The 27,980-nt window shown below is 31.8% G+C and overlaps 1 protein-coding gene across 5 annotated transcripts in view; it reads left to right on the top strand.

The window, feature by feature from the left end:
• LOC124359548 (serine/threonine-protein kinase mig-15) overlaps positions 1–27,980 on the top strand; it is a 111,838-nt gene that overhangs the window by 72,572 nt on the left and 11,286 nt on the right. For 4 of the 5 annotated variants that reach the window (XM_046812382.1, XM_046812384.1, XM_046812381.1 and 1 more), the window contains 7 exons: positions 7,777–7,990; positions 8,083–8,303; positions 11,929–12,096; positions 19,787–19,936; positions 20,691–20,801; positions 24,061–24,249; positions 26,488–26,581. In XM_046812382.1, coding sequence (XP_046668338.1) covers positions 7,777–7,990; positions 8,083–8,303; positions 11,929–12,096; positions 19,787–19,936; positions 20,691–20,801; positions 24,061–24,249; positions 26,488–26,571 — 1,137 coding nt within the window. In that variant the 3' untranslated portion in view covers positions 26,572–26,581. The remainder of the gene's footprint in view (positions 1–7,776; positions 7,991–8,082; positions 8,304–11,928; positions 12,097–19,786; positions 19,937–20,690; positions 20,802–24,060; positions 24,250–26,487; positions 26,582–27,980) is intronic. The other variant, XM_046812383.1, reaches the window with a different exon arrangement.

Raw genomic sequence — 27,980 nt, 5'->3', positions numbered from 1 at the left:
CTTTTCTTGGTAAAAACGGCTTGATTGGCTGCATTTTTCTGTCGGGAAATATCTGGTTCTTTGGGATTCATGTTTTATTACTATTTATTGTATAGTTTTGTGTGTCAGTGTTGAATGAAATTATACATGCAGTTGTGTCAATGGTTTAAAAAGTTATATTTAAAACATACCCAGACTATTTTGTTTTGTTGAGTTATCAGTATAGATATATGATTTTTTTTAAACACTAAAACTAACAAAGTTTGTATTGTGCTTGTTAACTATAAAAGAATTTAATTCAAACAAGGCTTATTTACTATACTTTTACAGAATTTCAAGCTTTATATACTGCTTTAAAATACCAGTGCATTCCGCATTTGTATATTTTGCTTCGCGTAAATAGGAGCTTTAATGTTTTGTTTTTAATTAATTTAAATTTAATTATTCTGTTTTTGAATGCTCTAGGAGTACAACTGCTGTGAATATTTCAGCTATTTGGAAATATTCAGTTTATTGTATATAGATATAGCAAAGCTGGCTACACCTATATTAGATATATCATATCTATTTTATGTTTAAAATACAAGTAAGGGCATGTACACTACTCTGGGCTGTCATGATATATAAGAACTTGAGTAGTGATAATCTGGTTATTCGTTGGCGATTCTACAACATTCATATTAGCAGTAATATACACATAACTACAAAATTGGATATTTATTTCTTCTGACGCTACTTTTTCCTGACTCATCTTTCCCAGCATTCTGGTTGCTTACAGCTCTCCACACAGTGTAAACATTGATTCAGTTAACCATCTAGGTAGCATAACGTAGAAGGGATGATCCTTTATTTATTTGTTTGTTAACAGAAAACCTTTTTTACAAACAGTTTCAAACATGATAAATAAGAACACTACAGTATAATGTTGAAGATGGAGCTTGTATCGGCTACTATTAACTTAGTGTAATTAAGTTAAACAACACTATAATTGACAACAAACTTCAACATGCTATAACAAGATATTTAAAGTCCACGATCACAACAAAAGATGTATAACAATTTCAAATGACAGCAGTATATGGCCAACCAAACCAAAAAAATAAAACAAAAATTCCATGTTTATGATATAAATATAAAATACACATATGTGTGTGTGTGTGTGTGCGTGCGCGTGCGTGCATGTGTGTGTGTGTGTGTGTGTGTGTGTGTGTGTGTGTGTGTGTGTGTGTGTGTGTGTGTGTGTGTGTGTGTGTGTGTGTAGAAAAAGGCCAACATATTAATATTAATGTGCTATATTTTGCATTATGTATATATAATAAAATAAAATAATAGAAGAATTACAATTAAGAAAAATAAACCACAAGGATATAACTACTAATTATATGATGAACAGTAATTAAAATATTAATCAGATAACACATAATAGAATATATAATCAATAAATAAAAATAATAAATAAATACTTAACAGTAATAATAATGGGGACAAGAGAAAAAGAAACCTTTACAACTGAAAATAATTACATTGGCAAGCATCAGGGTACAACTTTCATGGCTGCCAACAGAAATTTCCTTATAGTTTGACCAGCAGTGTGGAAAAGGTTAATAGAAGCTGGAAGTAAAGTTGGCTTTGCACTGCATTCAAATAACTGAACTCTTCATCTTCTAAGCAGTTCCTTGGTTGTGCCTAGTAAAGAGTTCACTATTACAAATTGTAATATTGTAAGAATGTTGGAACTAATACCTCTTGTTAATGCAATTGATCTTATATTTTTAATAGTCATTTATTAGGTATGTGTAAAACAATTTTTGAGGTTTTTGAGTGTCTAAGGTTCCTTTCTAAGAAAATAGTTTATACAAGGCAAGTAAAATGCATTCCTCAACAATAGTTGTTGACAGGGTTTTCATGAAAATGAAAGCATAACACTTCATTAATTCGGACAATGATTGGTGATAAATATTTAATATAAGATAATATTAATCATATTCAAACAGATATGATGCAGCAGTTATCTAACGGATTACCTTTATCGTTTATTGTACTTAAAGTTTTAATTATAAAAAAATATATTTTATGGATGTTTTAATAATATTTTGGAAGCAAGTTTTATCACAAACAAAGTAGTCTAAACACATTTACATTAATTTAACATGTTGACGGTGGAGACACCTTACATTGCAGTGACTAAGTAATACACTTTGGTCTCATTCAGTAAAAGAGCTACAGTGAAAACGTTAAAATGTACATAACTACAGTAAATACCTGTTACTCATTAACCTTACAAAACTGAGTTATAAATGTTTTTACATAAACATTGCCTGAGCAATAATAAATAAAGGAAAGCAATATCTTAATAACGGAACAGAACACATTCAGTTACTGTTATAACGTAAATTACATTGAAAACATTGATTTTTGTATATGATTACACTGTTTTAAATACATTTTTAAAAAGGAACAGTTGTAAATAAACCTCCTTAAAGTGTTTTTTACCATTTGTGGTATAGGATTGTTTTACTTTTATTTCACTTAATTCTTATTTATATTGATCCTCAATCTGTGGCATTTTGTAATTATTCTGAAACTAACAGGTTTTATTTGATGATTTATCTAATTGGTATGATGTTTACGTTTGTTTACGGTTTTAAGTCCTTGGTGGAAAGCAATTCTTTTATTGATAATTTTTTTGCTTTGCGATCAAAGTCCTAATTTCACATTTGAACTCTGTCATTGTGATTTTTTTAAGAAGAGATTACACTGTGTAAGACTAATCACATAGTGCTATTCAAGCAGCTATACAGTTTATCTTGATTTATAGCTTCTGCCAATTTCAAATGTTGATTATAAGATTGCATTTAGTTCTTATTCAATGACTAAAACATTTGTATGGAAAGATAGGGCTGCTATACAGTTTTTTGTAATAGCATTAAACTTAGAATTGAGAATCATAACTGTAGTATAACTTAAAATTGAAATCGGAACCATAAGGTTTTATCGTTAAAGTTTTTAAAATGTATTTATTCCTAGTGAACTAAATCAGAAGCCCAGAGTATTTGGTAGGGTGGTTAGGTGTAGCCAGCCTACTGCGTGATGACTTACTGTTTACTAATGAAACTGTGTTTCCGCTGCGGCTGACTAACTACGAGTCTCCACCCCACTCTCACTAATTGTAAGTATCTCTCAGGCCATTGGCTGTTGCATGTTGTAGTCGCTTGGTTGTGCGCTTTGTCTCTTTATCACATTTATTATATTATGTAATAGGTGAACAGTATCTAAATCATTAAAGTACATTCTGATCCAAAACTGAATTAATTGGATAATATGTACAACCTTGTTTAAAAGGCCACACGTGTTGGTTTTATATTTCCGTGAATGTAAAACCCTAAAATGTATAAGGTTGACATGGTGTTGCCTACCAATGTAGAATACACGTAAATAAAAAAATATGTTACAAATCTGATAAAAATTAGCTTGTAAATGTATAAATTTACACACAAAAATAAAAATGTTATAATACAACACTAAACAACTATGCTGTATAAAATGTATGTAATTTGATTTCGCCTTTGTTTCTTTTTTTAAGTAGAAGAAAAAATTGGTTAGCTCTTGTCCAATCACAAATGTGTTTTAGAAGTTATTATACTCCAATACTAATAAAATATAAGGTAATTAAAGTTTTTATTTTTGTGAGCATATTTTTCATTCAAATAAATCTTACATCAGTTTTGACATGACTTTTTAAATAGCTGTTATTTTTATTTTACATTAGTGACAAAATATATGTGTGTATATATATTTTTGGGAGTAGTTAGGTTGTAGTAAAATAAATATTCAATCCAAATTGTAACATAATTGTTAATTAGCCCATCCTATACTAAGAATGTTCTTAAAAACAGACACATGGAAAACAAAATAAAAAAGATGTGTACAGTTCTTATATTGTTTTAAGCTAATATATCCTAAAGTTCGGCAATGTAGTTTAGAGACATTCAGTATAGTGTGATACTAGTCGTAAGTATCTTTTGGTTTTAAAAGTTTCAATATTTTGATTTTTTCACTCCATGGGCTATGATTTTCAACAGATCTCCTAATTAACTAAATAAAATATACTTGAAATTCCTAATTTCATACAAATATTTTTATGGAAATTACAAAAATCTTGTTATAAATCAAACGTTTTTCCTGGAATTCTAGGAATAAATTCACCTCATTTCCATGTAAGTACTGTCCTAATGTAGATAATCTGTTTTATATATAAAAATGAAGTGTAATTAGCCATGAATGAAGTGAAATCTTATTTCTATTATCAGACTACATAATATTTATAAATTGTAATATGATGAGCTATTTACTCTTGTTTTGCGTTGTTTTCCATACTCTTTGATTTGCGAAACATATGTTGTTTGGGTACTTTGGTCTTATCCGGAGGCAATTATTTTTGGAAGAGTTTTGCTTATCGGAAACCAAAATAAATTAAGGTATTAAAGAAAACAGATTTTATTTAACCTATTTTGAAATTTACAAATCATTACGACAATCAATAAAAACAAAAATCGACAATGAAAACTAAAAGAACAACAATTAATTATTCGAAAGTGACAGGTGTATCGTGCATCTAGGCCTACTTGAAGGGTCACTCGTCTAGGCTTATTTGGGAGGCGATTTGGTGACATGAAGTATGACTCATTGGGTATTTTTCAATTCATTATGAAACAAGGAAAGTACTGGGAACATAAAAGGAGTTTATTTTTGCCTCCGATAAGGAAAACAGTTGGTTCCAAATAATACTGATGTACCTATGTGGTGATTTTGTCTTCCAGTCATATGATGTAGCGGATGAGTATCGTGTTATATAATGGCCATGCTTGTTGTTTATGTGTTCCGGTAACACAGCATTTGAGTAAATACAAATAAAAATAGTTACTTACACAGTATTTTACTCTATTTATTTTTAAAAGTAATGTAGTAGCAATTTGAGTTTGTCCAAGCAAAAAACTTGAGTTTTCAGTGTAAGTATAATAGAGTTATTTTGGTTTTTACAAAGTTGCTGACACCTAGAGAAAAGAAGTATAACCAAGTTATTTGTCTCTACATTTACTAATATCGATTTTTGTTATCTTGATGTTTTATTTGATGTATTGTGAAAACTACACTATTACTGTGTAATTAATAAACTCTAACAAATGAATTAAAATTTATAAAATGTCAACATGAATGTAATACATGAATTTTATTTAGAATTTCATTGCATTTATTGTAGTATAACTAAAAAAAATCTTTAAAAAAATTATATACAACAAAATTTACTTCAAAAATTTTATTTTATTAAAGGCAGTTTTTTTTAATTATAAACAAAAGTTATAATTTAGTATTTTAAAAATATATGAAAATACTTACCTGCTATTCTCCATTTTACTTCTAGCAATTTATTTAAAAAATCATGAGAATCAAATGAGTATCTTTTTTTCAATCACGGTTTTCCTGAATCTTTGTAATTTGAAGTCACTTCTATTTGAGTTACCTTTGGTTGAATCACCTTACATGCTTTTTTTGTCAGTACAAATTGGTACAATATATGAAATTTGTTCAGATTTTCATTGCTTTTCACATGGAATAAGTCTTAAAAGTACCACATATATTAAAATTGTTTAAAAACAAATTTTTATATTTTTTAAAGTAAATTTTATTTTTAATGATATGTCTTATTATTTTACAACAGCTTTTTTTCCACAAAAGCTTGCAAATATACAAAAACTAGCTTGGCACTAAGCGTATGACTTGGGAAAATGCCAGTGGTATTCAAATAGGTTAAATTTAATATAAATAAATTCGTTGAATATCCATCTTAGTATGGATTTTGCATGCGGTAGCTGTGCAGAAATAAATATGTGTAGTTGTACAAGACATGCAATGACTAACTCTGGGTGCTCAAGCTCATTGTGTGCTTGGCATTCTCTAAGGTTAGTAATAAGTATGGAACTAAAGAGTTAGTTTAAAACTTGTCAATAGGTAAATATTTCTAAAAAACCTATAATAAATAATTAAAACATTAAATTTGAATTAGGGTAGTTCTAAAAATATACCTTCTTTTTAAGAAAAATTTCTTAAGATACTTGTATACAATAAATATGTTAAATTTAATTCTTCTTGTCAACCCTTAAGTACGTACATCAAATAAAAAAATATTTTAGGAAGTTTACACTGAAAGTTTTCTCTACCCTATCCTTTCCCATGATGGTGCACCTTCCATTTCCTCTTATAATATGCTTCTGTGATAGGCTTTGTTGTGCTCAGGTTCTCCATGTATCTGTGAAATGTTTCATGTGATTTAGTTGATTTGGTATTTGTTGTCATCTCTTCTTGGTCTTGGGTTTCAAATAAGGTTTTTCACAACATTTTTGTGTATTTAGTGTATGTGCTTTTATTTTTCTAAGTTTTTGCATGTATAACCGTACGCTTTAGGGTTTTAAAACTGCACTTTAAAACAAAGCAGAATTTGGTACTATTAACGATTTTCCCCACTCTGTATTTTTCTGTGTGGTAAATTCCCTGAAACAGATCCGTGTGTCATGGGAATGATCAGTGTGGTCACATGTGACCTTTTCTATTGTACACTTTAGTTTGGAATAGTATACTGTTAGAATGCTGGAGAATGAATACATTTATCACAAAGACAGTGGTACCTGGAATACTTTGTGATAAAACCCTTTTGCTTGATATGCTGAATCATGGAATTTGCTTTGTTTATTATGTGAAGGGCTTTATTACTGCTTGTGGCCATTGCATCTATTTATAAAATTCCCTGGTGAGTTTATGAACCCTAAAAATGTGTATATTATCTTGCTTGTAACATAAAAGTAGGAAAAGAGGTCATGGACGTTATGTGAAACAAGTAAAAGCCTAATTTTATTTAACCGTATTGTGGGTAACTTCGATAAGCTAATGTACCAGTAAGTAATGTAAACCTGCTGATCATGTGAAATTGGCAAAGTGTATCCCAATTTATGAAGTTGGACATTTTTAAGATTCAGTAAAATATAAAAGCGTGAAGCATATATTTCCTTAGGCTTTTACTTGCTTTAATATTTATTTGTAGTATTTTATTTTGGAGCCTTTAAATATGTTTGCAACTTGCATTGGTAACTTGATGCTTTTGTACAGGTAACATAATATATCTTTTCTTCACAAAACGTTCAAAGCATTATATTAACAAATTAAGTATAAGTTGTTAAGGTGGAAGGTTTTTATGATATAATAGGTAATTTTTCACCCTATTCATTTTATTGTGGCATTTTTACCAGATGCCTTACCTGGTACCAATACTGGTGATTCTTAAAATAGATAATAATTTTAAGATTTAAGTAAATAAGATTCATAAGTTTAGTTTTCAGACTATCTGTTACATCCAAGAACATACACACATATCAATAAATACATACTTATTTAAATTACATGTTTTATTAAATATATTAAACTTCTAAAATGAACAGAAACAAAACATAAAGCTAAAACCACATTTGTTAATGATAAACCAATAGTCTTATTTTTATTTCCATCAGTTAGACAAAGAATCCATATTAAATTTTTTAAATGTTAATGTATATTTTTGTACTATAGAGAAAACAGCACACTGCTTATACATGCCAATCTCTCTTTGTAATAACAGTGCTTGGTACCTTCCAAACATGTTCTCTCTTAGATTGTGAAGAAACTCTGTTGTAGATTTTATAAGGAATTTGATCATTTTCACTACTTTATAACACAATATCTTACGTTTTGTGCACACTTCTGTTCCAGTACCGTCAAGCTGTCAATAAGCCTACTGGTTATTCCCTACAGAAGCAGCGTTCGTTCCTGACATTTGGGTTCAGTGCGGGCGGTGGCTCGCGGCGAGAGAGTCACGTCAATGTCAATGTCACCCCAACATCTCATGACCTCGCCTCCGACACACCCGAGATCCGCAAGTACAAGAAGCGTTTCAACTCTGAAATACTCTGTGCTGCACTATGGGGTCAGTCTGGTCTTCTTATCAAGTGTAATAATAAAAGTTTCGTATTACCCTGGCTACAATGAGGCCAGTATATAAATTTCCACTGTGTGTAGGAGTAAACCTGCTGATCGGTACCGAGACAGGGCTGATGCTTTTGGACCGCAGTGGGCAGGGGAAGGTGTATCAGTTGATCTCCAGACGACGGTTCCAGCAAATGGAGGTACTGGAAGGCCAGAACATCCTAGTCACAGTCAGTGGCAAGAAGAACAGGGTACGCGTCTACTACCTGTCCTGGCTGAAGAGCAAGATCCTGCGCACGGATGGAGTTAGTGATGTAAGAAGTTTATCACATGTGTTTTAGCCTACTAATTATAATTGAATGATTTTACTTTAATAATTTCTTATTCATTCACAACTCTATTAAAGCACTTTTGTCGATTATCGTAATCACATGCAGCAGTTTTAGGATTGTTATGATGTAACAATGAGTTATAGTTTTCATCTCTACAGGGTATTAAACTGACAAAAGTAACATTCATGATAATGGATCAGCCCATAAAATTACCTCCTAGGCTGTGTTGTTCATTTTTAATATTATTTATTTATTATTCCATTTATATAAAACCTTTTATTTATCCTCAAATTCTTTTATAAATATTTAACTGTTCTGATATGGTTGTGTTGCCAGAAAATTTCTCCATAACCAAGTTTTTCTCACAACAACCCCTAGAATAAGATATTGATACTTATTTTTCTATTAAAAAAAATTACTATCCTTTAAAAAATTGTATCAAACATGATAGTATTTAGGTAGCAGGTGTATATGTTTGAATTTTTTAAACCGAAATAGGTTTGGCACTGAAGAAATGTTCAATGGATCCAGGTTTAGCACATCAATTGGCAAGGTCACAAATAATATCCTACCTAAAAATAATCATTCAAATAGTTGCTACTTGACATGACTTTTAGGGATGGCCCAATACAAAAAATTCTATTTCTATTTATACTTAAATTATGGTCTAGATTTTGAATTTGATGCCAATGTCTGTATTATTTGTAAATGGTTTTGTTACCGTTGAAGCAAATCTGGCCAATAGGAACGGTGATCCCAAAAACTCTCAGAGAATGAATATTGTATCAAATATGAACTGTGAACATAGTATTGTATTTTAAACTATAATAATTATTTATCTATCTACATTTTTCGCACAGAAAGTACAATAATGACACATTTAGCAATTAGTAAATTGGGTAATAGTATCGATCAGCTGTTGTCCGCAGCTAATACAATAACATTAATAAAATTTAGATGTTTTTATATCAACAGAAACAAAAACACGTACCGGTTTTCTTGCTTTTCAACCAAACAGCTACTCTAAACATTCATAATACTGAAACTTGTTATCCAATTAAGACCAAATTTCTATACAAGTGTACTGTTTTTTAATGTGTAATTTAAAACCATACAATTATATAGAAAAAGTTCTTTATTATTGGGCTGGACGATTAACCAAAATTGGCATTGTTAAATAATGACTTTCCAAGAGTATTTTAACCCTAGGTCTGGTGCTGAGTTATAAGTTTAAAGTGGTCATGCTGTTTTTAGCACCTTGCAAGTATTTTATTTAGTCTCTCAGTAGAAAATAGAACACCTACTTAAATTATTTATTACTGTACACAGTTCTTTTTTGTCAGGAAATGTAGTTACAGTACTATAAAATTTATAATAATATTTGTTCATGGATAAAAAGTTTTTAAAAGAGATACAAAATTTAAACTTTAGCTTCCCTTTGAGGTAGTAAAAATGTTAACAAATATTCAACATATTCAAAATGAGCAAAATGTAATAAAGTATAAGATTATGTAGTTAGTTTCGTATCAGTTTTTGGAATGTTTGCAGTAGAAGTTATTTTATGAAAACTTTATTCCGTGAATTAGTAAAAATGCTAATGTGTAATAAAAAACTCATTACTATAAACAAACAACAATTTTTGTATTAATATATTTTAAAACACCCTTAACACTTTAAGTGCTGGCCCTAAATAACATGCAACTCTGTAGAATGCTGGGCGTTTTTGGTGGTTTTCACAAATTTATTAAAAAAAAGTATTTAAGATATAAGAAAAATATTTACATGCCTTAATTCAGCTTACTTTCGTCTTTATTTTAACGTGGGATTGTTAGTGTTTTTTTTTTTCAAAAACTACACATAAAATCTTTTTTTGAAAAACATATATTTTTGAAAAAAAAAAATATTTTTTGAGACAGTTTTTTTTATCTAAAAAACTAAACTAAACATATATACAATTATTTACAATGACCCATTTACAAATATAAACTGTCCTTTGAATAATACAAATCATGTTTTTATGTTTTGTAGTTTTTTGACAAAAAAACTATGCCGACATGTTGATGCGTCAGCATCACTTTCGCTGTCAGTACTGTTTTCAGCATCTGTAACATAATAATATACCGTGTAAAATATGAGTATGTTTTCATTTTATTCATATAAATAGAATATTAGTTGAATAAAGTTAATTTATTTTAATACAAATTATAGTTTGATTCACGAAAACAATAACATGACCAAACTTTTAGACTGATGTTTATATAGACTTATTCTTACCTGAAATATGTGTCTCATCTTCTTCCATGAAATCAGGATCGATGTCAGAATCGTCAAAAATACTATCAACACCAATAAAACTATCTTCATCTAATACATCACTGATCGCAACCGTCGTTCAAGCTGCGATAAGCCATGATTGCGACATCGACTGCCGGCTGCAATGAACGTCACGTCAGCGGCACGTAAACAATGCGACCGAAGTCGCTTTGTCATTAAGCTCATTCAATACATCTGACGCTTTCTAGCGGTTAATTGTGTTACTAAAAACCCAAATAACATTGTAGAGTAAGCAAAACCCGTTTAAATACGGACAATGTAATATAATACCAATTGAAATGACAACCATGTAAAACTACGGGATTAGCATTCTTCGGAAGTTTCGCTGTTCCGTAAAATTACGGGATTAGCACTCTAAGTGTTAAAAATAAATTTTTGGCTTATGTGCTATATTTTATTAATTTTTATGTAATAACTAAAAATTGGCTAACATAAAATTTGTGAAAACAGCATGAAGTATAAAAAAAAAAACTACAAATAAAAATGTAAATGTCGAAATAAAAAATAAAATAAACTGAATTTGCTTATTTCAGTTATTTGATTTCTAACCAAAAGTTAAATTATAATACAATTTTTGTTTTGTTTGTAACACAGTTTATAAGAAAAAAGTATATATATATATATATATATATATATATATATATATATATATATATATATATATATATATATATATATATATATATATATATATATATGATCTTACCTAAGAATAACAAATAATAAAGCAATAACACAAAAACAATAAGTACAAAAATTCAAAAGTGGTTATAAAAGTAACAGTTATAAAACGTGATAGTACAGGTTAGTAGGCTAATATGTGTTTTTGTTTGAGAAAGATAACCATTTATTAGAGTGTTTAATAAAAAGTCTTGTCTTCTTAAAAATAATGATACCAAGTGTATAATATTTGGTGAAAAATTGAATTTACTATAAATAAGACTTCATGGCATGTACCATTTAATAATAAGTTAAGTACATTTGACCGTTTTTAATGGCAACTTGTAATTAGTATTTCTTTTAACCGCAATATATTTTTTAACAGACAATTAAACCTATTGATAATTATACATTAGAATATCATCTTCCGATTGATACCAAACATATTGCAATAACTTTTCTTTATGTTGCTAAATTAGCAAGTGTGTCGAACACGTTCAGACATAGCACAACTGAAAATATACTACATATACAGAGGTTTTTTCACTGCTTGGGAAGGGTTAAATAATAAGGCCAATTTTACAGTTATATAATTTGTTGTTAATATTTGCAGCAAGTTGAGAGGCGTAATGGCTGGATTAATGTGGGAGACCTCCAAGGTGCTGTCCACTTCCGCATAGTCAAATACGAACGTATCAAGTTCCTTGTCATTGCACTCAAAGACAGCATTGAAATCTATGCTTGGGCACCAAAACCGTATCACAAATTCATGGCCTTCAAGGTGAGTAGCTTATTGTGTTGTTATACCTTGTGTCAATAACTGATTTGTCAACTCTTGTACTGTTCTATTATTGAAGTAACTCTACAGTCAGAAACCAATAACATTCCATGTAAGTTTACTACAAAGTGCATTCCTGCTTTCTTCCATTTTTAGCTTTAGAACAAAATAATCTGTTGGAATTTGGTTAACACTCAAACTGAGATATACCTTTAAAAACCAAGTCAAGTGTTTAAGTCAAGTGTTACTCTCAATACTCTATGACGTATTTCTTTCAGCTGTATTTCAGTACTACAGCTGTAGTTTAGTATAGATGGTTCATAGAATGAAGAGCTGATTCCACAGGGTGGTCACCCAACTGGGAATGTAACGGACCAGGAAAAAGCTATAGTAAGCCAGAAATCTTACTATAGAAAACTGGGAAAATCATCTAAAAAGCAATTTTCTGTTTGTAAGAACTTATGAATTCAAGAAAACATTTGAAACCTCCTTGCGTTAAAGTTTTATTCATTCACCGAAATGGGTCTACAAATGAAGTTGCCCAATTCTTATTCTTAAGTGAAAATAGCACTTTAAAAAGAAGCTTTTTGGATAGATTGTGTAGGCCTATAATGTACAGTTTTTACCGTAACTGTTTGATGGTAGGATTAGAAATGTAACCCAGTTTTTTTAGTACAAAAGAATGTTAGTTGGATTTTTACCAGACCTGATAATTTTGTAGAAGAAAATAGTGGGTTTGCTACAAGTAAAGCCGAGAAAGGGGCGTTTGGATTCGATATAATGCACAGCAATGGCAATGAGCTGAGGGCTGAGTGGCAGAAGAAACATTTAATGTCTGGAATTGGCAGCAGATCAGTGGCACTGTGTGGTACCGCCATGCTGCTCATGTCTGTCGTGGGCAGTGTCAAGCATTCTCCGTATGTGCAATACAAACATTAAACTTTCAAGTTATTGCTCTAATACTCACCGCCCACTAATCGTATTGTGGCGAGTCTTCCTTTTGTTGGTCTGTGAACGGTTTTTCTCAAGCGCACATTTCTTGGATGTCAAATTAAACAAGTTATCTTTGGGTTAATTAGAGCCTTAATAGTAAAGCTTGACTAGTAAATTTGGGAGCACCATACGTACCACTAACAGTAATCCCGATAGCCTTGCAGGAAAGCCTTGTTAGTGCTTAACAGTTTTTACAATAATGTTTCATGATGAATAATCTCTCACCTGAATACGCTACGATCTGGCGGAATAAATAAGATACGCTTTCAAGTAGTTTTCGTCATCCCCACTAGATTGCAGTTGCTCCTTTCAGAGCTAATTTACTACCATATGACAGTATTCAATCAGTTGTTCCAAGTAATTAGCTGATTCTATTTCTGTTTGTGCACTGAATACAGGTTGTAACCTCACTTTTATGTTTCTGGTTGACCTGATTGTAAATGTGGGTAATTACTAATTACGTAAAATAGCATGAGAAAGACTTTTTGCACTCCGACGTCCGAAATATCGAAACATTTATACTCTATGGCGGTGATTTTGCAGTTTTACATTGTGTTGTAGAGGTTTGTCAACTTCACCTTTTTTCGTCAGCTGATTTTATCCCAACTTCAACAGCTGATCTCTTCATTGTTTTGTTTAGTCTGATAAGTTATTTCAGTCAATAAGGTTATGTTGACGATCTGAGTGATATTTTTGTCAGTAACATATCAGATTTGGAATCATCTGACGATGCCAAAAGTGAAAGTGAGGGAGGTATTACGGTACTTTGGGATTATACTGACCACACCCAGACATGAATCGTTATTTGACATTTTGCTTCTACTGATTACTAGATTAGCGTAGAACAATATTTCGTCAATATAAAACAGAAATTGTCTTATCGCAAACCCCTCTCCATCCTCAGACAGAGGTCAAAGTCGAGCGGTCTAGTAGATAACGTGATTGCAGTCTCGCCGCCCGTTCAGCTGGTGCGTCGCTTTGTTGTACTTCCGTGTTTTACCCCTACATTTCTCCAAACACAAAAATTCAACAAAAACAAACATTACCAAACTAAAACTAAACACACAAAACTTGTTTTTATTCTTGATCACACTCCGCCACCCAAAATGCGAGTGCCTCCAGCTATCAGCGTGCTGATGTCAACGAAAGAAAAACATCCCTCGAGATAGTACGTATCAGTAAAATATCAAATTCTAGAGGGGCTGATCAGAAATATAAATTGAATTGTAATGGAAAGGCAATTATGTACCGTGCAAAAAACTTAAATAATCATGTGATGCCGCGCTGCCTGCCGTAATCGGGATTCTCGAGAAAGATAAGATAACAGCGACAACAATACCGATCACAATACCTGGAAATGCTTGTTGATTGATGGAATGTTATAACGGAATCTGACCCCATTGATAATCGTTGTAAGTTTGTAATTTTGTAATTAAAGAGTTGTTTTTTCGTTCTATCATGTTTGTTTCTATAAATTTATATTTTTCTGTTCTTCATACTGTTGTGGTCGGTATAATTTCAAAGTACCGGTATTACGGGCATAAAAAAAGGTATAAAAATGTAAATATTCAATCATTTGACAAATAACTCACTATTTGGGGAAATTGTCGGAAATTACAAAACTGCCTACAACATTGTTGTTTATAGAGGTAAATTTATGAAATGTTATGTGCATGTTTACAATTATGCACGGAACCTAGAAATAATAATAGTTTATATAAGTTAAAAAAGGTATTAAAAATAAGGTAATTACAAATATATATTTTTTTTACAATATAGAATTTTATGAGAAATAAAACAAAACCAAAATTATAACTCTATCTGCTAAAATAAAAAAGTTGCAGCTTTTTAACAAAACCTTTACAAAATTGATAAAAAGGGCTCCGAGGTTTTCGCCAGTACTTGTTCAATAGAGGCCCGAGTTTTTGGTAGTGACCAAAAATTTTACTCTCGAGTGCAAAGGGTTAAGGATGAATTTTTTTGCTAAGATGTCCTCTGAGACTCACTGCTTGGCATTTATCCACCACAATTCCTGATACAGTATAAGAAGGATAAGCCGAGGGGAGTATGTCATATGTGCAGATAGAACAGCGTTGGCGAGCAGCGGTGCCGGGACAAGACATGGATGTCTTGATTGCGATGTTCCGTTTTATATGCTTAACTTTTTCCGTTCTTTTCATACCATCAAATAAGCTTGACTTGTGTACTGTTAAAATTTGTACCTAACAAGAACCTTTGTATGTTGAGTAAATACTAAATATTTGATTCTATACTCATATTTTGAAAATATAATAAATTTGTGCATAATTATTGTTACTAGTTGATAGGAAAATCAGCAGACTTACCTTGAAAACTATCTTCTAGGGTCCACTGATTGAAAGAACACATATTTTACACATTATAAGAAATTTTCTATTACAATCTGTTGCAATCTTTCTCAACCAGTAGTGAACATTCTAGTTGTCTGTTCACTTGGGTTTGCAGAGTCAATGTGGGAAGCAATGTTGCCAATTCACTTTTTGTAGACACTGTTGACACTTTACTTTATAACTGTTGACAGTGTGTTGAATACTATATTAAATATTTATCTGCTGAAGGGAGTGGAAGGAGGGACTTATCTCAGATTTGGGTTTAGAGGATTTCTTGATTTTGTTACCCATTGGTTTGCTAGTTCATATCTTCTTAACTGTGAGGAATTACAGTGTTTTGATAATGATTTTACTTTTGTAGATTTAAAACAGTTATTGAAGTCTGTGATGTTTTCTAGTAAACCTCAACATATGCAGTTCCGTACAGTTTGCCCATACAGCCTCCAAAACAGACATAGTGTTTCTAGACGTCAACGTTAAACTGGAAAATGGCCTATTGTAGACTGGAGTTCATTTTAAACCACCTAAATTACCTTCAATTCAACAGTTGTCACCCTAACAACACTAAAAGATCCATCCTATTTAGCCAAGTGATAAGAGGGCACTTCTACTGCAGTAAACCCAAATCACCTAAAGAAAAACTAAATTTCACAATTTCTGCAACACCGAACTTCAGAGTATAAATTCTAACAAATTCAGTTTTTGAGACACGTTTCCCGATAACGCTGTTGAAAGATTCATTAGGGTTCTGTAATTGACTTTACAGGCACTTTCTCACCAGATCTATCTGGTTTGGGTAGATCCTTGTACACAGGCTTTATAGCTAATAGCTAGAAAACTAGATAAAATGAAGAACACATTGGCTATCTCAGATTCTAATATTTATAATATTATCACACTTTACCAGGGGCATTCTCACCACTTTAAAAAATTGTGTAATTGTTTTATGGTTTATGCATAATGTTCTTATACCATAAATATTTCCACATAAAAAAAAAAATGTATTACACACAAAATTAAATTGTACAAAACTAATATCACAAAATTAAATTAAAGTACAAATTTAATTTTACAAAATGTTTAAAGTACAGGTTCAAAACATTTTAACCCTTATAACGTCAGTATATCTTTTCACGACTTCCAGCAAACGGCACAATATTAAAAAAAAAATTTTAATGTGTAAAGTTCATTTTTATTTTTACTTTTTATAATTATGGTAAGTATAAAGGTTGGGACACACATAACCGCACCGCGCCCGACACGTCAGTCGGCCGTTTGCTGGCCGTCATACGGTGAAAGAATTGCTGCGCAGTTTTCAACCTGCAAGTCCACACATGTCCGCACCGACACCAGACCGTCGTGGCCGCACCGTGCCCGCACCGTCACCGATATGTTTAGTTTGAATTTTGACGGGCACGGTGCGGTCTACGAGCGGCATCATATGTTGTTTACTGTTGCGTTCTTCTTTTTAAAACTATTTAAGTAGTCTACACGTTCTATTTTAGTGAACTATTTAGTATAGCCTACATCCTGTGTTCGCGTACAAAATCATATTTATTATTAAAAGTATTATATTTTCTTACCTTAGAGTAAACTAGTCATTTTCTTATTGTGCATATTTTCTTATTACAACAAATTTGAAAACCATGTTGTACCTTAAGTGATTTTAAACAACTAAATTCGAATTATGAAAAATCTATAAACATTTTTCATTAATTAAAAAATAACAAGCATGTTATTATTTGCGCGAAAATATTTTTCTTTGATGTATTGAAGTTACTTGATACATTTATTCCGGTATTTTGTAAGGGTCATATTTAGTATGTTTCCATGACATTTTTATTTTTGTATTCTTTTCACTTCAATAAAGTAAAAATAAAAATATTTTATTTACAATAAGATTTTCAAGCAAGAAAAACCCATGTTAAAAATAAATAATAATAATAAATCATTTATTTCCCCATAATAACAAACTGAATATTACAAATAAATATTATTGCCAGTGCTTAGTAATAAATAATACTATAACATAACGTATTTACAATAGCAGTAAATAACAAATACAAAAAATGTTTTCTACTTACTTTATTTCTAATTTATTTACTTAGAGTAATAAAATATAAAAAAGTAGGTTACATCCTTTTAGATTTTTCTTTCTTTTTTTAAACTAATAATTAGGCCAATAGATTTACAAAATAAGGGAAATTTAGGTACCCCATAAGAGGCTGTGCCTGTGTTGGGGATACTATATACAAAAAGGGTACAAAATAAAAATAGCGGAATCAAACAAGAATAAAATGATAAAAATGAGTTATTGTAGCTTATGTAGTAAATAATGTAATATTACGTTTCAAAGTTTAAATTTAGTATAACTAGTGTGCTGTATTAAACAAAAAGGATTTATGCATGATTTACAATTAATTCAAATATTAGGCTTTACACATGTAGCATTAAATATTATATTATAAATAATTATTTTATAATGCTCTAACGTGTCTATTTAAATATTATTATAACTTAGCAGACAAGACTAATCATACACTAATTTATTATCTTAAACATATACTCAATATCATTTTGACCGATCAACCATACTCTCATTTTTTTAGAAAATATATTTATGTTTCTACTATTTTTGACTAATTCTGGCAATAAATTATTTGTCCCGGAGTTATAAAAGAAAAACATTTGATAAAATCTGTTTTTTTGTATGTTCTCCAGTATATATTTTACAAATATTTACTATGTTTTACAAATTATTATAAACAGGCTTGCAACATGGCAAACTCTATAGCTTTTGGGTTTAATACAAAAAACACCAAATATACTGTTTATAGTGTATTTGACCAAAATTCACTGCAATGAAACACAATGAACAAGAATTATAGGGATAAAAAATATAACCAAGATAAAGATATTTACAAATTTTACATACTAGCTGATTGTACAAAGCTTTACTGTAGCATTGCAATATTACATTCACCACAGCGATTAATAAAAATAACAACAATGAAATTAACAATTATCTCAAGCAATACTTAATCTTCCGAATATTTTTTAAGTATCTGTCACTTCGAATCTAAAAGAAACATGTTCTAGTACAAACAGTGTGATTGTTGCGCTCTGACTGCATACGGACATGTGTGGCCTCACGGTAACCGAGCCGAGCCAGCACCGATACTCGGCCGACTCACGTGTCGGGCACGGTGCGGTTATGTGTGTCCCAACCTTAAGAAAGTAAAAATTTTAAAATTATCTTGTACGTACATATATTTATGGGACATTAAATTGTAGATATAAATAAGGTCAAAATAAAAGGCACACAAAACTTTATTAGCTAAACTATAAACATTACCAGACAATTATATAAATATAATTAAAATAAATTATATATAATAAAATTAAAAATAAATAAAAACCATATAAACAGAAAACACGACGAAGGAAACCGACTCAGCGATGGTTAGACACGCACTACCTGAAGCCAAACTGCAAACAAAAGCACGCACACTGTACGGCGTCTGTGCCGTGTGGCGGGGAGAGTGTCTAGACACCGCGTCTATTGTTTCAAACAATGTAATGCGACAGCTATATTTTGACGCTTGACATAGGTCAATAACCCACACACATGGTTGACGCATACCGTTAGTGACATTGATCGGATTTAAAAGGAACTTAAATTTGCTATAGACGCAGTTTTGTGTCGATGCGCCGTACCGCGTCTTTGCCGTTTGGAGATAGTTTGTCTATGCGCCATTCGCCGTCTGTGACGTTATAAGGGTTAAAATGGCCTGCCATATGAGGAAAAAATGTCTGCCAGTATGAGGGTTAAAACACGAAACTGCTCCTGTAAACACTGTATATTACTAAACTATCACAAACTACAAGCATCAAATTATTTGTTTTCCAAACATAACATAAAGGTAGAGGATATGTTTTATAGTTTATATTTTATATTTTACTTATAGTTTTAAGAAAATTTATGACTGTTGGAGAGCTACATGGTCTGATATTCAATTCAATCATTAGTGATAGAGTAGCAGATCCAATCGTATTTGTGACCATAGAGATTTTTTATCTGTACTGTTCACTATGTACCCTACCAACTCTCATCCTTATTCTTTTAGATCCTCTCAAAAGTCTAGGGGATTGGTATAAAAGATAAAAGAGGGACAGTTCTCCCCTTCTAATTTGTAAGTCTGAACACTTAAGTAGTTTTATTTCTAACACCGCTTCTGGTAACCAAGATCCAACCCTTCTCTTTCTGTCTGAAATAGAGGTATGTTATGCTTTTGTTTCAATTGTATTTAAACTGTAATTTTGTAATTCAGACGTTTGGTGAGTTGATATACCGACCCTTGCTAGTAGACTTAACAGTGGAGGAAGGAACTCGCCTCAAAGTCATCTATGGTTCTGCTGATGGTTTTCATGCGGTTGACCTGGACTCAGCCTCAGTCTACGATATTTATCTTCCCAAACATGTGAGTACTACCTTATACTGAAATATGGAGAAGTGACATAATAACTGTAGTAAGTTTTCTTGCAAAAAGTTGTGATATTGCATGGTGATCTCATTTTATTAAATATCTACATAACTCTAGATAGACAAAACTAAAAGTTAAGTTTTTCTTGTTAGAAAAAGGTGTTTGTTTCAAACTTTAATGTCAAAATTCACAAAATGTCAAAATTCACAAAATGTCAATACTTAATATGCCAGCTAAAAATCTCTCTACTGTCTGGCCTATTTTTGCTCATATCGATGGACATTGTTTAAATCTATCTAAAAGTTACGTATTCTGTAAATAATAGTATGTTTGAGGGAACAGTTCATTTGACCAAGATGTCAGCTGAGTAAGTGACAATACTGAGCATATAAACTTATGGTTTTGTTTACACAATAATAATTTTGTTATGTAACAGATATTTATGATAATATTTTCCTCAAAATGCCTCTGATGAGGAATTCAGGTTTGACCCTAAAGTAATAAAGTTGGCTGCCATGTGGCAGTCTAGTGCAGCACGCTCTCTAGCAGCCAAATTTGCATTTAAAGTCTAAGCAAAGCACTTCTGACTTCTAACGCAGTGAGGATATTGAAAAGCCCAGTCAATATTTTTGAGTTTTGTCACTAGTACAGTGCTACACAGTTAAATTTTGCAGAAAACACTTATGAGAAACTAATATTTGTTGATTTTGCAGAAAACACTTATGAGAAACTAATATTTGTTATGTTGCAGACTCAGGGGCCAATCTCACCTCACTGTATAGTGGCCCTGCCCAATTCCAATGGTATGCAGCTGCTGTTGTGCTATGATAATGAAGGTGTCTACGTCAATACTTACGGAAAGGTAAACATTTGATTCTGTTCAAATTATTCATTTTACATTTTTTTTAAATAATTTATTAATAGCAAAAAAAAACTCTAAAACAAGTATGCAGAGTATACAATAATAATGAATAAAACTATCTTATAAGTGCCTTTTTTTTAATGAACCGGACATCTAAGCTCTTAAACTTAGTTGAAATTCTTTTTTTACAGTCATCTTTGAGTTTCTATCCATATTTTCTTTATCAATTTACTCTTTGAGTTTGGTAAAATTCATTAACCCATTGCGGATTGTATTGTTTTGGTGCACGGGCACCAGCGGGCACGAATTAATTTACGACAGCAGCCGCACGAACAGCAATGGTGCGCCACATCGTATCGTTCGCTGTTGAATACTAGAAAATTCATCTGTTAAGGTATTCGTTCAGATGGAACATGGGCCTGCTGGGGTATCCGTGATGTAGGAACGATAACACGCGAGCAAGGTTCCGGGGTGGCAGGGATGATGTCTGAATCATAGTCTAAATAAAGCGGCTCGGGCGAAGCGATTACAACATCCGGGCCATTGTCTAGACTAAACCCGCCAACATGTACGTCTGCATCGATTAGTTGTGTCACTAACCTCATAAGTATTATAATAACAACTAAGGAAAACACCCAATCAGAAGTGCTAAAAAGCAGAGAGTAAACTCATATGAATGATTTTTCAACTTCGACATACAACTGCGATCTGAAGAATATTTATGAAACTTTTGAAAACTCTAAACATAGACCGTTATTAAACACTCTTAGTTGACAAGTGAAGACGATTGCCCGATCTATCATACACTAATAGAACTATTTGGAGGGAAACTTAAAAGCAGATCGCTTTTGCGACCTGAGATCGTCATCGCCCGGCCGCTGCGTGGCGAGCCCAGTTCGTCAGTGATCCGCAAGGGGTTAAAACACATGCAATTTTTTAAAGTCTTAATTCATAAATATAGTAAAAAATTCATATGCCTAGTCTTTTTTGCTTGGGTCTAGAATTGTCTAAAATTACCTCCTATAATGTTTATAATGCATTATTGAATTATTAAAAAAATTGTTTTTTCCTGTCTTCAGGTATCTTAAAGGGCTGTGACTGTAAACTAAACAGATATTCAATCAAAAACAGATTTGACCAACTTAATTAAAACAAATAAAATTTCAAGTCACACAGTTTAGTAATAAGTACCGATACTGAAGTCATGTATGAATGAGAGAGAGAATTTAATTTAATGTATGTATTCATGCAATTAATGAATCTTAGAATAGTAAACTGCAAGCCTTATTTATTGACGTTTGCAAGTGCAATGTAAAATTGTTTGGAAGCAATAAAAATATGATTGATTTACCAGTTTACCTAGTGAATTGACTAGTTGGTTGTTTTTATTGAAAATTTCTTTCTTACAAAATTTAAACTTATAATAATTTTGGAAGAAATCGAGTAATACACAACAGAGGGTGCACTCTTAGCTTAACCAATTAAAGCATCCAGAAAAAAGTACAGTTCCTCGCCGCTTACTCATGGCATACCTACTATATGTAGTTAATATAGATAACTATAGTGACTATACTACATATAAGTTATTATACAGGGGTGCTGAAAAGTCCCGGGACGGTCTAATAGCTTTTGAACTAATTACAATATAAGAACCAAAATTTACATCAAGCTTTTGCTCATATAAAACTATTATTTTATGTATTTCACCATGATATCCTGCTTATGGGGGACGTCCCGCTAGGGGTTGGTGAAAATTCATAAATAGAAGCATAGGTCGAGTCGTACATCAAATTAAAGCTCTTTTTAATTGAAACATTTTGGCGAAAATCTGACGTAAAACAGTTGACGCATTACAAAATGGCAGACACTCAAAGATTATAAAATACAGAATTTTTCAAATGCAAACATTCTGGTTGTTAGAGAAAACTGAGACACTTAATCTTTTATTTTACTTCTTTTACTTCAAATCACTTACCAAAACAGTTATAACAAATGTTCAAAGTGTTTGCCTTCAGTTTGATGACAATATCCCAATCGATTGTAAAACGCTGATATCGCATTGTTTATCTGGAAATTCCTTATCTGGAAGGTAATCAGCTGGAGCAAACAAGACCAAAAAGACAACAATGAAATTGCCAGCTGACAGATACAGTTGTTTTATCAACTCAGTCACTTAGAAGTCTTCAAGCCCTAATTTTGCAAGTAGTTTCAGTAGTGCTAGTTTATTTTGCTATGGCGCTTTCCGAGAGAGAAAGAATAACTTTATTAATGATGCGCGGGTTTGGTGACCGTATTAGATCATGTGATGAGGTAAGGCATCTGTTTAATGATACTTTTCCCAGATAAGGAAGGTAATAACCTTACCTGCTGATAAGGAATTTCCAGATAAACAATGCGATATCAGCGTTCTACAATCGATTGGGATATTGTCATCAAACTGAAGGCAAACACTTTGAACATTTGTTATAACTGTTTTGGTAAGTGATTTGAAGTAAAAGAAGTAAAATAAAAGATTAAGTGTCTCAGTTTTCTCTAACAACCAGAATGTTTGCATTTGAAAAATTCTGTATTTTATAATCTTTGAGTGTCCGCCATTTTGTAATGCGTCAACTGTTTTACGTCAGGTTTTCGCCAAAATGTTTCAATTAAAAAGAGCTTTAATTTGATGTACGACTCGACCTATGCTTCTATTTAAGAATTTTCACCAACCCCTAGCGGGACGTCCCCCATAAGCAGGATATCATGGTGAAATACATAAAATAATAGTTTTATATGAGCAAAAGCTTGATGTAAATTTTGGTTCTTATATTGTAATTAGTTCAAAATTTATTAGACCGTCCCGGGACTTTTCAGCACCCCTGTATTTCTAAGTGATTTATACCATATTTATGGTAACAGAGAGATGAGTGCTGTATAAAATGTCATATGTAAAATAATTTATTTCTTTGTAGGCAGTGCAAATTGTAAAAAACATGTCAAAAATAGTTATATAGACATAAATCAAGAGTTATTTGTTTCTTGTACATTTCTTTTTAATGCCTGTGAAACAAGTTGATGTATAACGATGCTGTCATTTCTCTTCTGATACCATTTAATATGATAAATATTTTATTTTAAACCAAATTACTTGTTAAACTGTATATACATTTTTGTATGGTTCATCTTTCAAAGTAGCCATACACTGATGTTAGTCTCAATAGATATAGGTATGAAATTTCTAAAACTATTTTTATTTTTTTTATTGATTTGTATGTAACAGGTGTCTAAGAACATAGTACTGCAATGGGGTGAGATGCCCACGAGTGTTGCATACATCGGGACTGGCCAAATCATGGGCTGGGGTAACAAGGCTATAGAAATACGAAGTGTGGAGACTGGACATCTAGATGGAGTTTTCATGCACAAAAAAGCACAAAGGCTTAAATTTCTTTGTGAACGTAATGATAAGGTAAGTTATATCGAGTTTTGGAATTACTTACTTTTGAACTGATTGCAATGTTGGACTGTAGAGTTAGTACCTTTTTGAATCTGCATTGACAACATCCATCCTACTCCGACCCTACATTAAACTTAACCGGAAGGGAAAGTTATGGCTGGCGAACAGGATATGTGATCGCTAACACCTAAAATGTGTTATCACGCGATCAACCGCAGTCTGATGTGGTGCTTTTCTTTCGTTGAAATGACAGCAGTAAGGTTTTTTAATCAAAATAAATTACCGGATTTTCAAAATAAAGTTTAAGTATTATAAAACCTGTTGCTTTCTCAACTTTTCCATAGTGAATCTCACAAGTATCCTTCATAAAATATGCAACAGATAAGAAATATCATAATACTAAAAAAGTAATTTAACATATAAATCCTTGCATGGTTTAAGTACCACCCTCAACGTAGAGTAGTAATACTGAGTGTGATAACCTCACTTTATAATCAGGATTAAGAGTAGTAAAATTGTCTTTACACTAGTACTTCCCAAAAATATTCAGGCAATGTTTTAAATTCCTTCTATTGTCTTCTATTTTTGAAACATTTATAAAAGGATACAACAAGGAATCAAACATATTAAAAAATATATTTTATCAGTTTAAACTTCTGTATTTTAACTTTTTGTGGTACGAGGCGTATTCAAAAAGTAAGTACCGTTTAAAAAACAAGTAAAAGAATTTTTTTCCAACACAATTTTATTCCGACATGAAAGCCCAACCTTAAACTATTTTTAAACATAGTTTTCACTCATGTTCGAACACTTGTAGCAGGTAATCAATTTGTCTATACCCTCTTCGTAGAAGGTTCCCACCAATGAATGTAACCGTGACTCTATGACACTTTTCACTTTATTGTTGATTTCAAAGCGTTGGCCACCTAGCTCACGTTTCATGTGCAGGAACAAGTGGTAGTCAGGTGGTGCAAAGTCCGGGCTGTAGGGAGGGTGATCTAACTGCTTCCAACGAAATTGTCAAACTAATTTTTTAGTGTCACCAGCGGTATAGAGCCGAACATTGTCATGGAGCAACACAATTCCGTTACTGAGCATTCCTCTCTGTTTGTTTTGAATTGCCCCCCTCCCCTTAATTTTCTTAAGATTTTGCAATAGCTTGCCACATTAATGGTTTCACCTCTTGGGAGAAAATCAATAAGCAAAACACCTTTCCGATCCCAAAGACTGCACATTTTGTGCCAACATTGTCATCTTGAATTTTTTTTTCTTCGGGGATTGCGTGTGTTGCCACTCCATTGACTGCTGTTTGGATTTCGGTGTGTGACATGACAGACCTAAGTTTCATCACCTGTCACAAGTTTCTTGGTTTTGTGCACTTCAGTGAGCATTTATGGAAACCCGTCGGGAACACAGATTAAGTAACCTCAGTGGTCCGTAACAATTTCGTACAAAAGAGTGCGTGAAATTTGTTGGAAATCGTCAGATAGCTTTGTCATAATGAAACGTCTCTTCTCTTGGATTTTTTCGTCAAATGCTCTTACCAGATCATCGGTGACGAGAGAAGGCTAACCGCTCTTGATTCTCATCATGCACATTTGTTCGACCCCCATTGAACATTCTAAACCACTTTCGCATCATTAAATAATTTAAAATTCTTCCCCATAAACATCTTGACAATAAATTTCAGCCGCTTTCACATTCCATACGTTCAAAAATTTTATTACAGAACAAATCTCACAATCGATGGGATCACTAATTGTCTTAAACATTTTAAACGTTCAGAGCAAATTATTTGCTGAAAATACAGCAAAGACCAACTAAAATGGTGTGAGTTGATAGCCAGTGAACAAGGATGACTAGTGTGCATGAAACACTGATTGCAGCGCTACGCTGGCAGTAGAATGAAACTGTACTTACTTTCTAAACACGCCTCCTATATTAATATTGAAGGCTTATTGTAGTGATAAGATTTTAGTTAGAACTTACATGTCACTATGTTATATATGTATGTGAAATAAATAGCAATATTTTTAAGATAGAATTGTATTTCTATTAATTACTTAAATATAATAAAATCAGTTTTAGACTTAAATTTAAGTAATCGTATGACTCACCTAATCGTCTTGAATTTATATTCCCTAAAAGAGCCTTACAATCCCCTTGCCCCCCTCCGTTTCTTGCAGCCAAGTTTTTTATTGTAAAATTTTGACTGTACAGACAATCATTTAGGTGTTTTTCTGTTTTCAGGTTTTCTTCTCATCAGCAAAAGGTGGCTCATCCTGCCAGATATATTTTATGACTCTCAACAAGCCTGGTATGGCCAACTGGTGATACCATGATTGTAAGTATTATTGTCTCAACTACAAGAAATGATAAGTAAGCTATCAATGCAGATTTGAATATAATATACTTTACTACGGGTGTAATTATAGCCATGTAACTAAATAACAACAATCTGTGAGACAAATTACATTTATATGTATAAATTAAATTACAAATAGTTTATAGTACTTCAAATTAAATACATTGTAGATTGAGCATGGATTTAAGTTTGACAATTTCAATATTAAAACTTTTGATTATAGAATATTGAGCTATATCAACTTAATCAATATTTTAGTTTTAACACTTGATTTATGCAATGGTAAATGGTCACCCATTTTCAGCACATTGCTAGCTTAGTTTTTTCACCAACACCTACAAGATTTAATTGTATATTGTTACATCCTTTATTCATATTGTTCTCTTTCTAAAAAATATAGATTACTACAATGTTAATTAAAATAATAATAAAGGTAATAAATAAGTCTTAAAAAAATATTATGCAAGATAAAAGAAGCTTTCAAATTTTGCATAAAAATTCTATTCAAGCAATATTTTTGCAGAGTCACAAAATCCAAAATGTATAAAAATTTCCCAATAAGGAATATAAAAATGAAAATTTCTCTAAACACATAAAAGTAATTTTCTGTAAGAATTATTGTATGCAAACACAAACACTGCAAGGATAAACTAACAGTATACAGGGTGTATATTATGTCTGGAAACACCCAAATATATCCTTTAATAATTTAAATATAAATTTGAAACCTCTTACAATCTCGTGATAGAGATTGGGCATCTACTTTTTGGAACAATGTTTTGTTATGTCACACCAACGGGGGACGTCCTGCCGAGGGTATCGTGAATATTCTTAATGGAAGCCTATACCTTGTGATACATAATTTTAAAGGTAATAGCTTACTGAATTGAATGCCACAAACCGCATCTCAAAGGAATTATTCTATCAGAAAATAGAGCATTTTTAGTATTGAAAAATTTACTGATGTTCAACAATGTAATTTTAACATGGTTCTTGCCACAAAAATTGTGTTACACTAATTTTTTAGCATTTTTTAAAATGTTCAATTAAAATAAAATAAACAATTTATTTTTAAGCTGGTTTCATTAGTACAAATTTACCAGTTTTTATTACAATGAATAAAACTTATGAGTCAACTTTCTCTGATTACTTATGAATCTGTACTTGGTGTTTTCCAGTCAGCAGGAAGGTTTAAAGAGACAAAGGTTCACTAGCCTATGAGAAAACATTATTGTGTTATTAATCATCTGGTCTACAGGTTTCAGTTTGTTGAGCATGGAGCTTTCACTAGACAGGTCTAAGCTTGGGAATTACAAATGGACAAAGGTCATATCATTCCTGTCGAGTTAATCAGTGTCTCTGAAGCATTGCTGTCAAC

This window comes from Homalodisca vitripennis, chromosome 4 (genome assembly GCF_021130785.1).
Source record: "Homalodisca vitripennis isolate AUS2020 chromosome 4, UT_GWSS_2.1, whole genome shotgun sequence".
Taxonomy (NCBI): Eukaryota; Metazoa; Arthropoda; class Insecta; order Hemiptera; family Cicadellidae; genus Homalodisca; species Homalodisca vitripennis.
The sequence above is the reverse complement of the archived record's forward strand: the minus strand, read 5'-3'. Positions and strand labels throughout refer to the sequence as shown.